Source organism: Vulpes lagopus, chromosome 10, assembly GCF_018345385.1.
Source record: "Vulpes lagopus strain Blue_001 chromosome 10, ASM1834538v1, whole genome shotgun sequence".
NCBI lineage: Eukaryota > Metazoa > Chordata > Mammalia > Carnivora > Canidae > Vulpes > Vulpes lagopus.
In genome coordinates, this window is record NC_054833.1 from 86,913,936 (window position 1) to 86,928,922 (window position 14,987).

Consider the following 14,987-nt stretch of genomic DNA (forward strand, 5'->3'; position numbering starts at 1 on the left):
CCAGGCCTGCTCGACCCCTCTTCCTGGACACCGGCGGCAGAGGGTAGGAGACGGCCTGTCGTTAAGAATTCAGAAGAACGCACTGTGAGGCTGAACCAAAGGCTCAAGGACCAGAAAATCACAATAATACAAACAATGAAAATAATTCCAGGGAAAAGAATAGCTTTTTCTCTTCCAGGAGAGGGGACACCAGGGGCCCCGGGGGCGGTGCCTTTAGTTCAAGGTCAGACAGGGGACGCCTTAAAACCCAGGGGTGTGGGCGTTCAGAAACGTCACAGTCACTTGTAGGGTGACTGTGAATAAAGGAATCTTCCTTATTCTGGTTCCAGGAGCTAGGATGCCAGCACTTTCAGTGCGGTCATGTTTTTTCTTTCATGGATGGTTCGCCCACTTTTAGAATAGACCCTCATTTCAACTGCAGTCCTTTTGTGTCTTGGAAGAAACCTGGGTTCTGGTTATTTAATAACCCCCACCCATGCCCGATGGGCCTCGCAGACATTCCTGGGGAACGCCTCACCCATCGCCCACGTGTGTCCCAGGGCGGGCCAGGAACACGGCGCGCGGGGGGGGGGGGGGGGGGGGGGCGGGGAGGAGGGGTTGCTGTCATTCCTTAGTTCCAGCTAAGTAAGTTGGTGCAACCTTTGGAGAAGACATCTTGTTTTTATTCTAGCCCTGAAATGCGAACTGCAGGCTTTCCCTTGTGGTTGTGAAGATCTTCTTGCCATGAGAATATATCTGGTCCACATTTCAGCATGGGAAGCACAGGCCTAAGTAAGAAAACATTCAGGTACCCAGGCAGCTGCCTGTTGCCCATAGATGGACTGTTCACACAGCTATTAACGGCAGCAGCAGCATTCCTGGGCCCAGGAGCCGGGCCAATAGCTTCCTTGCACAGGCTTTGTGACAAGAAAGTCTGAGTAGCCAGGAAGTGGGATGTTTGCAAGGAAAAGTATTCCAGTCCTCTGGGTCAGGACACGTCCACCTTGCAGAAAGCAAATCTTTAATAAATCAAAAACGTTTCCATAGTGAAGAACTGGTAGTCCAGTTTTGTGTAATTAGGTAAACAAATCAACCTTACTGGGAAGCCTTGATGAATAATGATGCATATGTTTATTGAAATGGAAAGATATTCATGCTCTCCTGTCGAGCAAAAAATCTGATTACCCTTAGAATGACCCAATTTGTTGTCTGTGTTCACAGGCCTACAAAACAATTCTGAAGGTAACATATCCTCTAGGTGGTTAGGTCTGTTTTGTTTGTGCTTGCCTATATTTTCTGTTCTGTGTACTAAGGAAACAATACAATTTTTTTTTTTTTTTTTTTTTTTTTTTTATTTATGATAGTCACAGAGAGAGAGAGAGGGAGGTAGAGACATAGGCGGAGGGAGAAGCAGGCTCCATGCACCGGGAGCCCGACGTGGGATTCGATCCCGGGTCTCCAGGATCGCGCCCTGGGCCAAAGGCAGGCGCTAAACCGCGGCGCCACCCAGGGATCCCCAGGAAACAATACAAGTTTAAAGAAAAATTTAAAATTCAGTTTTTGAGAAAAAAGGTCTATTACTAATATCTTGGACCTAAATGGGGTGCATTTGGAGCCATGTATACATATCTAAGTCAACAAAGGAATGTGGTCAGAAAATAAAGGAGACTCGGGATCGCTGTATGGCTCAGCGGTTGAGCATCTGCCTTCAGCTCAGGGCATGATCCTGGTCCTGGGATCAAGTCCCGCATCCGGCTCCCTGCTGGGAACCTGCCTCTCCCTCTGCCTGTGTGCCTCAAGAATAAAAAGTAAAAGCTTAAAAAAACATAAAGGAGACCCATCAGCTGTGTTCGGGAGTTTGAATAACCTACTAACCCAGGCATGCTATCTAGTTCCTTTTTTTCACTCATTGACCTTAAAAGTTCAAGATGGGAATGTGCAAAATTCATTTACTTGGGTAGGGCCATGTGATCCATACAGTCGGCAAACTCTTCAAATGTTATTCCATACCCTGGCATGGTAGAAACACTAATGTTTGGTAAGAAAGATGTTAACTCTAATCAAGGACTCATAGTTTTGGGGGAAATGTTTGCATTTCAAGAATAAACTTCTGGGGAGAGGATGGCTGGGGGGGCGTTGCAGACAAAAAAAATATTAAACTTCAACCATAGAAAGTTTTTAAAAATTTTACGTCTTCCACAATCATGAAAATGGTTTCTGCCTGAGTAACTTCTTTATGATAGAGGAATTTAACGTGATTTAACAAATAATGGTACCATTTCATTTTAAGAATTCAAACTATACAATTTTGATATTTGAATTCTAATTTTAGGCAGACAGGACAAGAGATCACTAAGATCATTTTATAGAAGCCACTCTTATCCTTTTTTCCCCTTTGAGAACATTCAGGAATGTATGCTTTAGCATCTATATCACAAAAAGAGATTGCGCCTTTTTTCCTGTTGTACACCTTGATTCTCTTCTGCTTCTGGACCACCTCAAGTGTGGCTTGGAATGAACTTGCTGTAATGTAAACTTTCCTTTAAGGAACGCTACAGTATTCGCTATTTATTAAGCGCATTATTATATGTAAATGAGATACTGTAGATCAAAACATTTCAACAGTATCTGGCATAGTGCTAGCTATTGATCTTTATATTTTACTGGTATGGTATGAGCCATAACATAGCAAGCTCATTTGATCTTGTGCATAAGTTATTTTCCTTGTTATATAAAAGTTGATAATACATGGTTTAAAAATTATTTATTGACTTAAAACTATTCATATATACATATTCATACAGTGGTCAAGATACTAAAAGTTGAAAACAAAGCAATTTGGGAAAATTTTGACTTTTTTCCCCTGCTCCTGGAGATGGAAGTAGAAACGTCAGAAAACAGGATGGGAAAGATCTTTATGAATTCCATACTATTAAAGCTGAACAAAAAGCTGAACCACCAAGTATTTCTGGGAAAAACAAACCTCTGGTTATATTCATAGCCACACTCAAGCACTGAGTTATAATGGTAGGCAGAAAGCTTTTCTGAATGTTTCCCCAAATGAATGTAGTGTAGCCGGTGAGATTTAGAAAGGTGAAGCTATATTTGGTAACCCAATTAAAATAACTACCTTCTCAGGTTACTTACTGGGAAACTTATGGTATTCTTAGTATTTTAAAACTTGTCACAACCTGTGCTAACATTGGCTTTTTGTCTTCCTCTTTTCCAAATAACTATAATCATCAGATTTTTTTTTTGTTTGTTTTGTTTTTTAAAGCAGAAAACAAGGACTCACAGACTCCAAGAATCTGGCTTTTGTGGCTAATGTTTTGCTTTGTTTTTAAGATTTTTGTTTTTTCATGAGAGACACACAGGCAGAGAGAGAGAGAGAAGCAGGCTTCCTGTGGAGAGCCCAATGTGGGACTCCATCCCAGAACCCCAGGCAGGACCACAACCAAGCCAAAGGCAGACCAACGGCAGATGCTCAAGCACTGAGCCACCCAGGTGCCCTGTGGCTAATGCTCTTGCATTAATCCTTAAATTCCAAATTTGCCCCTGGGACCCCAGGTGTAATTCAGGACACCTGAGAAATAGACTAGCTAAACCAACTATATCCCCCACATGTCTGTATTAGGCTATTGCATCTGGGTCAATTATTGGTATTATAGTCCTTCCTTGAACCTAGGGATGGGATGTAATGTCTAAATCTCCTCCAAAGGGCTAAATTTCTAAGGGAGGTCAAAGGAAAGAGACCAAGAAGGTCCTCCATGAAAATGTTGCAGTGGCAGGCAGACAAACAAGCAAACTATATCAGGTAGTACTAGTCACATCTGTGTGCTAAGAACTACTGTTAATAAATAACTTATTTGAGAAATATATATTGAATACCTATTCTGAGTAAGAGTTATTGTTACATGATACAAACCAGGTTTGGAATGTTCTTTCCTCAATGTGAGTGAGTGGTTCCCATTTGATATAGATCCTTAAATTCTAGGGTTTCATCATCAAGTAGATTATTATCATGGACAAATTCTTTATTTCACTTTCTCAATGGGAGGGTGCTTTTAATATTTACTGTGTGAAAAACTACATCATAGGCAACATATAGCAGTTAAAAAAATCCCTCTTATTTGTACTTCACCTCCAATCAATATTCTTTTTGGTATTTATACCTTTATTTTTAAATTTTATTTACTATTCATGAGAGACACAGAGGGAGGCAGAGACAGGCAGAGGGAGAAGCAGGCTCCCTGCGGAGCCTCATGTGGGACTCCATTCTAGGACCCTGAGATCATGACTTGAGCCAAAGGCAGAAGCTCAGCCACTGAGCCACCCAGGTGCCCCTGGCATTTACACCTTTAAACTAACAATTAGGATGATATCCTTTGTGATAGCCCTTTCTTATTCTGGGAAAAAAAAAATTGCTCCAGATAATCTGATCCTGGGCAACATGGGCTAACCTCAGGACATTTGCTCTGGCTACAGTGATGGGGAAATTTTCTAAATCTGGCTAAACCACCTGGATGTGACAACTGTAAGAAGCTGTTGGTGATGTTTCTGCAGGCCAAGGCCAAGGTCTGTTTTTAATCTTATAACTTTTTAGAGCACCTCAATTTGTTACCCACGCTGGGGAGCCCTTCAGTGCGGGAAGGCATTGCTGAGATAACGTTAGAACATAACAGCAATAACAATAAACTACCATTTATGGAGAAAGGAACTAGGATAAAGTAGCTTCATAGTTTAGGAATTTTTTTAAAGATTTTATTTATTTATTCATTCATTCATGAAAGACACAGAGAGAGAGAGAGAGAAGCAGAGACACAGACAGAGGGAGAAGCAGGCTCCATGCAGGGAGCCCGATGTGGGACTTGATCCTGGGTCTCCAGGATCAGGCCCTGGGCCAAAGGCAGGGGCTAAACCTCTGAGCCACCCCAGGATCCTCCATAGTTTAGGAAATTTAAGTTCAGAAAAGTATAACTGAGATAAACCCAGACCCCTAACCACCCGGTTCCTTCAGAATTATCTCCGTCTAAACAGCAAGTCAACCAAGGAGGTATTCACTGCCTCAGAAATCATCTCCTAGAGGTCCTTCCAATCATCTTTCTTGATTTGGTGGTTCCAAGAGTCAGTTTTCTGATTCGAATTTAAGATTTTACATCTGTCCTCTGTAACGCAGTTCCTTTGTCTTCGAAGCCACCCAACATGCTCTTGAACCGTCTAAAACATGTTTTTTCCCTTTCCAGCGGTTATCAGAAATGTTCACAAACGTCAGGCCTCGTCTGGTAATTTCAGCAGAGCGGATAATCTTCAACTAGGTGTTCAGAGTCAATCAACCTCCAGCCTGAAGTTGTCAAATACCCCGCGGTCCGCAGGTAAACACCGCAAACTCAATCACCTACATGTGTAAGATCAGGGTCAATACCAAGCCTCCCAACCACTTTCCCCCCTCTCCCTGCTGCTCTAAATCCCGTGAGGAATACATTCGGAAGGTAATTCAATGAAAGAAAACAGGGGCGGTCCCAACATCAGGCAGAGAGGAGGGGGGAAAAAGGCGAATTTAAGGCTAATATCTTACAAAACACTGATAACCCTGGCACAGAGTTTTTAGGACGCAGTTAACTCGACACCCCAACGTGGATCCCACAGAGATCCCACAGGACCAGGAGGTCCTCGGTCCCCCGTCCCAGGACCCCCGGGACTGGAGGACCGGCCAGAACAGCCGGCCGCGAAAACAAGTTCGCCCCTCGGGGTCCGAGCCCAGGGGGCGTCCGCGACGTCAGCGCCGGTCGCCCCCGCCGCGAGGACCAAGGCCCCACAAAGGGGCACGGACCCCCAAGTCCAGAGGGAGACGCCAAGCCTCCGCCGCTCTCCTCGCCCGAGGCCGTCGGCCCCGCCCCCACCCGCCGGGAGTACCCCCGCCCCTCGCCCCCGCGGAGACCGCGGAGCTACCGCTCGCGCCGCCCCTCCCCCACAGCAGAGCCGGCGCGAGCCTCCGCACCTCCCCCGCTCCGGCAGCCTCAGGTCCCGGAGACACCGCCCCCACAAACCGGGCAGCCGCCGCGGAGCTCTATGGGGGCTGGAGTCCGCGAGGCGGCCTTTGTGCGCCTCGGAGGCGGAGCTGGGACTACTACTCCCACAATGCTCCGCGCCCGCCCCCGCGCCTTCAGCTTCCCGTCGCCCACAGACTACATTTCCCGACAGCGCTCGCGGCTCTCCCGCCCTCCCTCCCGAGACACGAGCCGAACTGGGCGTCAGGTCGGGGAGCGGGTCGGGTTCCCGCTCGCCGCCGCCGCCGCCCCCCGCAGCGACTCTCCCGCCTCTCCCACCGCGCCGGCCGCAGGAGCTGCATCGCCAACTCTGCTCGGCCGTGGAGCCGCCGGCCCCGGAGCACAGAGCCCGGGACGCAACGCGCCGAGCCCCTCATCACCTCCAGCCCGGGCGACCCCTCCCGGGTCCGCCTTCGCTCTGCGCGGCCGCCGGAGCCCCCGGCCCTGAGCGGCTCCGCGGCCCGGCGCCCGCATCCCCAGCCCCTGCACTCCTGTGGCCGCCGCCCCCCACCCTGAACATGGACTCCGACTCTTGCGCCGCCGCCTTCCACCCGGAGGTGAGTGAGGGCTGCGTCCCGACCGCCCCTGACCACCCCCACTCCCGTCCCGTGCTCCCCGCAGCCGGACCCCCGCCGGCCGAGCGCCGCCCTCCCCTCCCCCAGCCTTCCCTCGCCGCCCCCTTGGGCGCCCAACCCCGCCCCCCACTCGGGCCCGCGCCCGGTCCTCCCCGCCCGCCCTCGCCTCGGCGCCCCTACTACGGTGGTCCTCGTCCTCCCGGCGCCCCGTCCCTCGGGCCGCCGCGCCCACCCCTCCCCGGCCTCGCGTAGCCCCGGGACCTGTCTGCGCCCCCGGCCCCTCCCCGCCGGCTTGGCTTACTCCTTCCCCGCCCCCGGGGACTCGGGCACAGCCGCCGCCTCCTCGCGTTCCCGCTTCTCCGCGGGCCCCCCTCCCCCCTCCCGGAGGGGCTCGCGGTCCCCCTCGGACGGGGACTCCGCTCCGCGCGCCCCCGCCGGCTCCCTTAATCCCCCGGGCCCGGTTGTCCGCGCCCCGCCCCCTGACTCCCGCGCGGCCCCCGCCCCCTCCGGCGCCGGGGGCCTAGTCCTGCCGGGTCCCCACCCCCGCAAACACCCGAGTGGAGCCCCCCACCCCCGGCGCGCTCTCCTCCCCCTGCGGGGCCCCCGCCCCCCGCCCCCCGGCCGCGGGCTCTCTCGCCCCGCCCCGGCTCCCCCTCCTTCCGGGGATCGGCCCTCGGTTCTCCCGGGCGGCCCCTCCGGCGCGCCAGCCGCGGTCCCCTCTCTCTCCTCCCGAGGCCCCCGGGGCCCGGGTGCGGGTCCGGCAGCGCGCGGGTGGGGGAGGCGGCGCGGGGCGCGTTCGCCGGCCGCCTTGCCGCCTTGCCGCCTCGGGGGTTCGCGGGGCCCAGCGGCCCCGGACCCCGAATCCTGCCCGGCTTCCCGCGCCCCCTCCTCCGCGGGATGGGCCCCGCACCTTCCGGGGCCGAGTGTCGGCGGGGGGCGGCTTCCGCGGAGGGCGGGGAGGGGGCCGCACCGCCATCTGCTTTTCCTAAAGGCGGCGAGGCGAGCGGGCGAGCGGGCGGGCGGGCCGGGCGGGGGTGGCGCGGGTCCCTCCGCCCCCGCCCCCGGGCGCCGCCGCCTTCCCCTCGGAGGCCAGGCCCCCGGCCCACTCGTGCGTGTTCCCCGCCGAAATAAAAGTTCTCCCCGAGAGTTTGAGGCCCGAGGGCTGCGGCCCTCCCATCGCGGCCGGAGCGCGGCGGTCAGTGCTTCCCGGGATGGGGGCAGGGTCTCTCCGACGCAGGAAATGCCGGGGACCGCGCCGGGGTCGGAGCCCCGCCAGCCTGCGCCCCCCTCGGCGTCCGAGCGGCCGGGGTGGGGGGGTGGGGGGCGGAGGGTCGGCTAGAACCGACTGGAGAAAATAAGTGGAGCCCTTGGAAGGAAACCTGCGGGCAGCACGCCGGGGCCGGGCCGCTTTCTTGGCCCTCCGACCCGGGGAGGGGCGGGCAGGGGCGGGGAGGGGCCGGGAACCCACCCCCCAGTTTCCTGTCCCTTTGGTCCCAGCAGGGTAGTGGGTCCTTGGGCCCTGGCAGTGGCAGCGGAGCACGTAAGGATGGGGTTGGGTGGGTGGTAAAGTGCATTAAGCACACCTCAGTAAATACGCCAGTCGAATAAACCAAAATAGAGTAGAGTGGTTTTGCTTAGTAGCAAATAAGGTTCTTTCTCCCAGAGCTGTTCTTCCTCAAGGAGAAAAACCCTTCTTGTTGAGGGCATTTCTAGATTGAATGGAGACAGGACGCACAAGCCAAAAACCCTCTCGTGTTTCGTCTTCCAGGCACAAGTAAACCCAACCCAACGTTTCTGGTTCATTTTCTGAGTCAGAGAACGTTTGGGTGCTGGCCTCCTGAATGTGGGGTGCTGGCAGGGCAGGGAAAAGTGAGCAGTGCTAGGAGGAGGGGTCCACCCACAGCCTAGGCTGGGGAGGGGTCAGGCCTCAGTGAGCTTTCTAGGATAAGGAGCAGTTGACTTCTGAAGTCATTTAAAATACTTTGATTACAGCTGCAGCTGGAGTTTATTTTCAAAATGGAAAATCTGTAGCAAAAAAGTAGTTATTAGAGCTCCTGATAGGCCTGCAGACAGCGATATATAATGTCGGAAAATGCGGCCGGAACACCAGAAAGCAGACTCTTGTACATGTTTTTATCTCCTGCCCAGTTTCCCAGTGTGCTTGGCATAACATCACAATACCCCCCTTTCAGCCTTCTGAGTACAGTGTTATTTCTTGACCCAAACCTACCTTATCTTGTTTCTAGAGTGTTTGTAAATCTAGCAGTGTATTTTCGAGTGGTTGACAATAAAAGCTCCAGCTGGATTAGTTTTGTTTCTGCGACTCCACCTACAAGTGCCTACTCTGAAATACACCCCATTTTCTCGCCTGCTCACAGGAGTGCTCCCCCAGTTACAAGAGGCGCAGGACTGTGGAGGATTTCAACAAATTCTGCACCTTTGTTTTGGCCTATGCTGGCTACATTCCTTATCCAAAGGAGGTAACCTTCAGTGTTTCTGCCCCTTTCCTGCTGGCAGGGAAACCAGTGGTGGGTTGGAGGTCTGGAAGGGGCTGTTTGGGAGGACTCCAGAGAGCTGTCGGGTAGAAATCTTTCTTAAAAACTTAGCCCAGCCTGGGAGGTGGTTCCTAAAAGTCTGCTGGACAATGCAGGCTTGTCTGTAAATTATTTAATAAACTTGGAGTGTTGATTTGCAAATAGCATGTCTGATGTCCATCTGCTCTGAATCTCCAGTGCTTACTGGGCGGCTGCAGTGGCCGGCCAGTGTTCTTGGCCCTCAGAACAGGAGAGAGGTGCTGTTACTTCTCCCCATTTTAGAGATTAGGACACTGGGGCACAGGCCTGGGATTCAACTGGATGGTTAGGCCTGGTCCACACTGTCTTTCCTGCTGAGCAGTTTCCCTGATGCACATCATGTTGCAGAATCTTCAGAGAACTTTGGCCCAAATCCCGTGTATTGTAAGGATATTTCTTTTTCCTTGTTAAGTAGTGGGCAGGTCTGAAGACCACTTTGTCACGGTGCTCAAACTCGTATTGTACAGGGCTAAAAAGAAAGGAATATGGTATTTCTAAGAGACCAAACCCCAGTATTGCTTTATCGTTTCTTTTGCTGTGTACGTAGATAAATGTGTCCTTTGTGCCCAGCAGAATGTTGTCACTATTAGCAAATAAATGCTTGAATGGTCTGAGGAACTGTAGGGATTAGCTCACTGCTTTGGGGCAGTAATCACCTAGTTTGATTTCACAATATTTGGGGGTATCTCCATTTTTTAAAAAAAAAGAGTATCAGGAAATCCTCAAAACTATTTTATTTATTTATTTTTTTAATATATTTTATTATTATTATTTACTTATGATAGTCATACAGAGAGAGAGAGAGAGAGGCAGAGACACAGGCAGAGGGAGAAGCAGGCTCCACGCACCGGGAGCCCGACGTGGGATTCGATCCCGGGTCTCCAGGATCGCGCCCTGGGCCAAAGGCAGGCGCCAAACCGCTGCGCCACCCAGGGATCCCTCAAAACTATTTTAAATTCATTTAATTAAACAAAAAATAACGCCCCTTGGGAGGGCAAACGGAAAGGAGAGATTCTACAATCCAAGAAAGATAAGTGGGTATGAAAAGATATCCTTGGCACCCTTCTAGATATTTACTAGGCATCGAATAAGTTTCCTGGCTCTGGAACAGGGGCTAAAGGTTCAGCAAGGGAAGGTCTTCCTCCTGGTGGGTTAACATTCTATCTGGAAGGTCACAGTAAAGTACTCATGACACCATTCCTAAAGAGTCTTGCTTATGAGAGCCAAGAAGGCCTGTTTCTGATAGCCCTCGTCTGTAGGCCTGACCTGGCTGGGGGTGCTTGGGGAGGCTCTGCTTGGGGCTAGCTCTTATTGCTGGGAACCAGTCAAAACACTTGGGCCCCCTGCTACCTCTGCTTCTGTCTTTTCAGGAACTCCCTTTGAGGAGCAGCCCCAGCCCTGCCAATAGCACGGCTGGCACCATTGACAGCGATGGCTGGGATGCTGGGTTCACTGATATCGCTTCCACCGTGCCCCTGCCAGTCTCTGACCGCTGCTTTGGCCACCTGCAGCCCACCCTTCTGCAGCGAGCCAAGCCCAGTAACTTTTTGCTGGACAGAAAGAAGACAGACAAGCTGAAGAAGAAGAAGAAGAGGAAGCGAAGGGACAGTGACGCGCCAGGGAAGGAGGGGTACATGGGGAGCCTGTTGAAGCTGGAAGCCGCTGATCCCTACGTAGAGACCCCCACGAGTCCCGCCCTGCAGGATATCCCCCAGGCTCCCGGCGACTCCTGCTCAGGCTGGGACTCTGATACGCCTTCCAGTGGATCATGTGTCACCGTGTCACCTGATCAGGTCAAAGAAATAAAAACTGAAGGCAAACGGACTATTGTCCGGCAGGGAAAGCAGGTGGTGTTCCGGGACGAGGACAGCACTGGCAATGATGAGGACATAATGGTAGACTCGGGTGAGTGGCCCTTGAAGGACTGCCATGGTGGTGGCTGGTGGTCCAAAGAGCGGTCCCTTCCTTGGAGTGTGACAGCAGAGTGTGCCCCGCCATCTCTAGGAAGGAAGGTGGACATCAAGACATTTAGGAAGGGGGTGGTGGCAGCTAGAAACAGCTGAGATTCCAGGACAGGCCTCAAAACATGAAAATAAATGTAGCTCCTAAAGTAAACCTGTCACGGTTAATTCCTGGTGCCATACTCTTCGGTTACTCCACTCTGAGAGGGGAGGGCTGCCCTGAACTTCAGTGAAAGTTGACACCTGATCGAGCTTCCCTGTAGCTCAGCTGTTCTGCATCCCCCTTACCCACGGGCTGGTGGGGGAGGGAACCGCAGGGGAGGGAGTGCAGGAAGTGCTTTCTCCTCACCTGTTTCTCTCTGTGCAGATGATGACTCCTGGGACCTCGTCACCTGCTTCTGCATGAAGCCGTTTGCTGGCCGCCCTATGATAGAGTGCAACGAGTGCCATACCTGGATTCACCTGTCCTGTGCGAAAATACGGAAATCCAATGTTCCGGAAGTGTTTGTCTGCCAAAAGTGCCGGGACTCCAAGTTTGACATCCGCCGCTCCAACCGGTCCCGGATGGGCTCACGGAAACTGTTTCTGGACTGACTGTTGGTGAGCGAGGAGAGCATGGGTGAGGAATCGGAAAGGATGAGGGGCCTCTCAGCCCCTCCCTTAGTTGAGCACAGGACTCTCAGCTCTGGTGCGGGCAGACCCCTGCCATTCAGGTGCCTAAGCAAAAGGACAGGCTGTCCAAGGTATAACCTGTATATAGCCAGTGACTGAATAAAATCCTCGTTGGCCAAAGCTGCTGCTAGAGCTGTGTTCTCTGCAGTGGAGGTGGACTAGCCACCCAAGTACAGTGGGTTCGGTTCAGCTGAAAATGAGGGTACATGGTAGTTGTGAATTCTTTGCTATCATTGTTAACAAACTCCCGCTGGTTGGAACCCGTGCTAGCTGTTTTCCTGCTTCCGCTGTCTTGGGAGAGGAGATGTTCAGTTTCCCAGGCCTGTTAACGAACAGCCATACGTGTAAGCTTTTTCTCAAGTGTAAGTCTTTGACCATAAGTGTCTGTACAGCAACCATCGAGCTGCCCCTACCTTCGTGGCCTGCCTTCTCCCTGCCTTGGCTGGTGCCTGTGGGTCCCCTTGGGCTGCAGGCGAGAGTCCTCTGGTCTCACTGAGAGGAACCCTGGGGCAGCAGTGGCCATTGATCCCTCGGTTTCTTTCTATTTGTTAAAAGGGACAGTGTGCAGCCACTTCCCGGTGGAAAGGGGTTTGGTTGGGGGTTGGTCGAGGTGGCCCATGTTCATAACTCAGTTTCCTGTTTTGCACGTTGTAAAAAAAACAAAAAAAAAACAAAAAAAAAACCTGTCTTTTTGCACGATATAGCCAAAAGTATTGGCAGTTTTCTGCCGGGGTGCCCATTCCAGTTGGTGTGTGAGGTCCTCGGGGTGCCCAGGCGAGCTGTTTTCAAGTGAGAGGGCACTTAGGTTCACCTGTCCTCCTCTCTTTCCCTCACTGTATTCCAGGAGCGACGTAAAATTTAGGCAGTCACTGGGGAACGGCGTTCCTCTACATAAGGAAGTAGAGAAGACTTGAAGGCCTCTCCTGTGGTCGTATGCCTTCTTACAGGCTGGCCTGCTGGTTTCACGGGGCAAGGGTAGGATATGAAGCCCCCTCCCCCCTTTTTTGGTCTGAAATTGGTGAGTGAGCTATAGGGTAACATTGGGCTCCAGGAATATGCACTGAACTGTGCAGACCTCCTTAGATCTGAACTAGGACCCTGGACTGGGAGCCCCCTGAGCAGGCCAGCCCTGGAGAACCCCAGCACTTTGTGTTTGTAGTTCCTGCAGGGCACTGTCCGAGGGCCTGGTACCCTGGACTTCAGGTGGCTTGGGCCTGGAGGGAGAGGAAGGCTCCCACCTTTTCTGAGGCTGACAGTGCTCTTTAACAGTTCAAATACTCTCTCAAAAGTGTGGTGTTTTTTTTTTTTTGGTAAGTGGACGGGTGTGTCTTCATACACGTTTCTTGTGAAGCATGAAAAGGGAAGAAGGCCCAAGTTGGTCATATTTATTTACAGCAGGGTGGACTCCTGTCTCTCTGCGGGGGGCCTTGATGTGGCATCCTCTTGCAGGGCCACCAGGGGGGCTCTGTTCGTATTCTCTCCCTTAGGCCCAAAGGGGGTTTGAACTCTTAATTGGCCGATCAGAGCCCATTTTCTGTGCTAGTGTCTTTCATGCTTCACCAGCCAACTGCTTTTTGTTTTGTTTTGCTTTTAATTCTGTTGCTTATATTAACACAGAAATAGAGATATTTTCTGAAACCCAGTTTATCGTGAAGATCCCCAAGGGAGAAGTTCTGCTGTAGAGAAAAATAGTAAGAAGCGGGCTTAGAAACCACCTTCTCCCCAGACAACTGTCTGGCTCGGATGAGGGCAAACGTCCAGGAAAAGTTGGAGAGGAATTTGCCAAAGATCTGCCCCATGACATTGCCTGTCCAGTGTCTTCACCATGAGAATAGCCAAAGTTCCAAAGTGTTTTTCTTTTAAAAAAAACAAAAAACCTCCACTAAGTTTTAAAAGTGCATTTAAGAATACATGTGATTTTAGAGTGGAACTGCCAGCCCTGGCGATTGCTGTATTGCTTTTAGAAGGTTCTATGCCTGGTGACACCTCTGGAAGGTACTTGATAGTCATTTTGATCTGTTTCCTTCATTTCCTTTTTGTTCTTTTAACAGATCTATCTATCCCTGTGGGTGGTGTCTAGGAAGTCAAGACACCTTGGTTTTTGTGTTCACTTGAGCTGGGCAGCTGCAATCAGCTTTATGCAAATTAGGCATGGCCCATCTAGGGGCTCCTGGTTGGTGGCTAATAAAGTGAGGAGAGGGAAAGATGTCACCCCAAAAGTAAGCACCTCTCATTGGCATTGGCCAGGCCAGACACTTAACATCGTTTACATGGTTCTGTGTAATTATAAAGTTTATGTGTATAAAGCGAAGCTGTTTCTGTGAAACTGTATATTTTGTAAATAAATATATTGCTACTTTGAGGTTCATGCCTAGCTTCAGGTGTTTGTTTTCTGTGGGGGTGGACAATGGTTTTTCTCCTCCCTTCATCACCCCCAAACCGTGATGACAGAGACCTGGGGAGATAAAGTGCCCACAACTCTTCATTTACTTTTCTAGTAAATTCTCTAGGATCAAACCGCAGTATGAATAGACATGAATCGCTTTCACAGTTTCATCATGCTGTGGATTGGCTTAAATCCCAGTGAGTAGTTACCTGCTTTGTTAAAAGCTGCAGTCTCCTCCGAGGTTCTGCAAGCAGGTTTGCAGTCTCCCAGAGGTGCTCATTCTGTCCCTTTACACTTGGGGGTCCCCATTGCCCCTGCCTTTTCTTTGAATGAGCTGTGTCTGCCCGCCTCTAATCTGGGACCAACTAGTGGTCACCTAGTACCTCCTTTCTGAGCAGCCAAAACCTACGTATCAACACCTCTTAAAACCTCGGAGATCCTGGCCAGGTTGGGCTGTGGGCCTTCTGTGGTTTCCAGGTGTTCAAGGCTGTTGGTGGGTGTGTCTTCTCCTCAAAGCAAGGAGGTGAGGGCCGCGGGCTTCGCGAACGGGTGGAGCTTGCGCCAGAGGCGCTGTTGGGGGCGTCGGGCCTGGGTGGGGCCCGGGAGCACCTCTAGTCGTGATACTCCGGAGTCCACCTGACTTGGGCCTTGCGGATCCGCAGGGAGCGCCTGGGGAGATGACCCAGGAGCAGAGCGGAGGCAGCCCGCCTTCCGCCCCTCCCCGCCCCTCCCGCCCCGCCCGCAGGCGCGGGCCTGGCCCTGCTGGCCCCGCCCCCCGTGGCCCCGCTCGGGTC

General features: G+C 51.9%; 1 protein-coding gene across 1 annotated transcript; it reads left to right on the forward strand.

Annotated features, from left to right (window-relative positions):
- The first annotated feature begins 6,029 nt into the window (after positions 1-6,029).
- PHF13 (PHD finger protein 13) lies at positions 6,030-14,175 on the forward strand. The gene is made up of 4 exons (XM_041772543.1): positions 6,030-6,583; positions 8,980-9,081; positions 10,545-11,079; positions 11,503-14,175. The coding sequence occupies exons 1-4, from the start codon at positions 6,545-6,547 to the stop codon at positions 11,727-11,729; spliced, it is 903 nt and encodes a 300-aa protein (XP_041628477.1). The 5' UTR covers positions 6,030-6,544; the 3' UTR covers positions 11,730-14,175.
- The last annotated feature ends 812 nt before the right edge of the window (positions 14,176-14,987 follow it).

Excerpts from the sequence above, each read along its gene's own strand:
- PHF13 (XM_041772543.1), top strand. The coding sequence starts at position 6,545 with ATGGACTCCGACTCTTGCGCCGCCGCCTTCCACCCGGAG. Across the intron at positions 6,584-8,979 it reads CCGCCGCCTTCCACCCGGAG|GAGTGCTCCCCCAGTTACAA; the intron begins GTGAGTGAGGGC and ends GCCTGCTCACAG. Across the intron at positions 11,080-11,502 it reads GGACATAATGGTAGACTCGG|ATGATGACTCCTGGGACCTC; the intron begins GTGAGTGGCCCT and ends CTCTCTGTGCAG.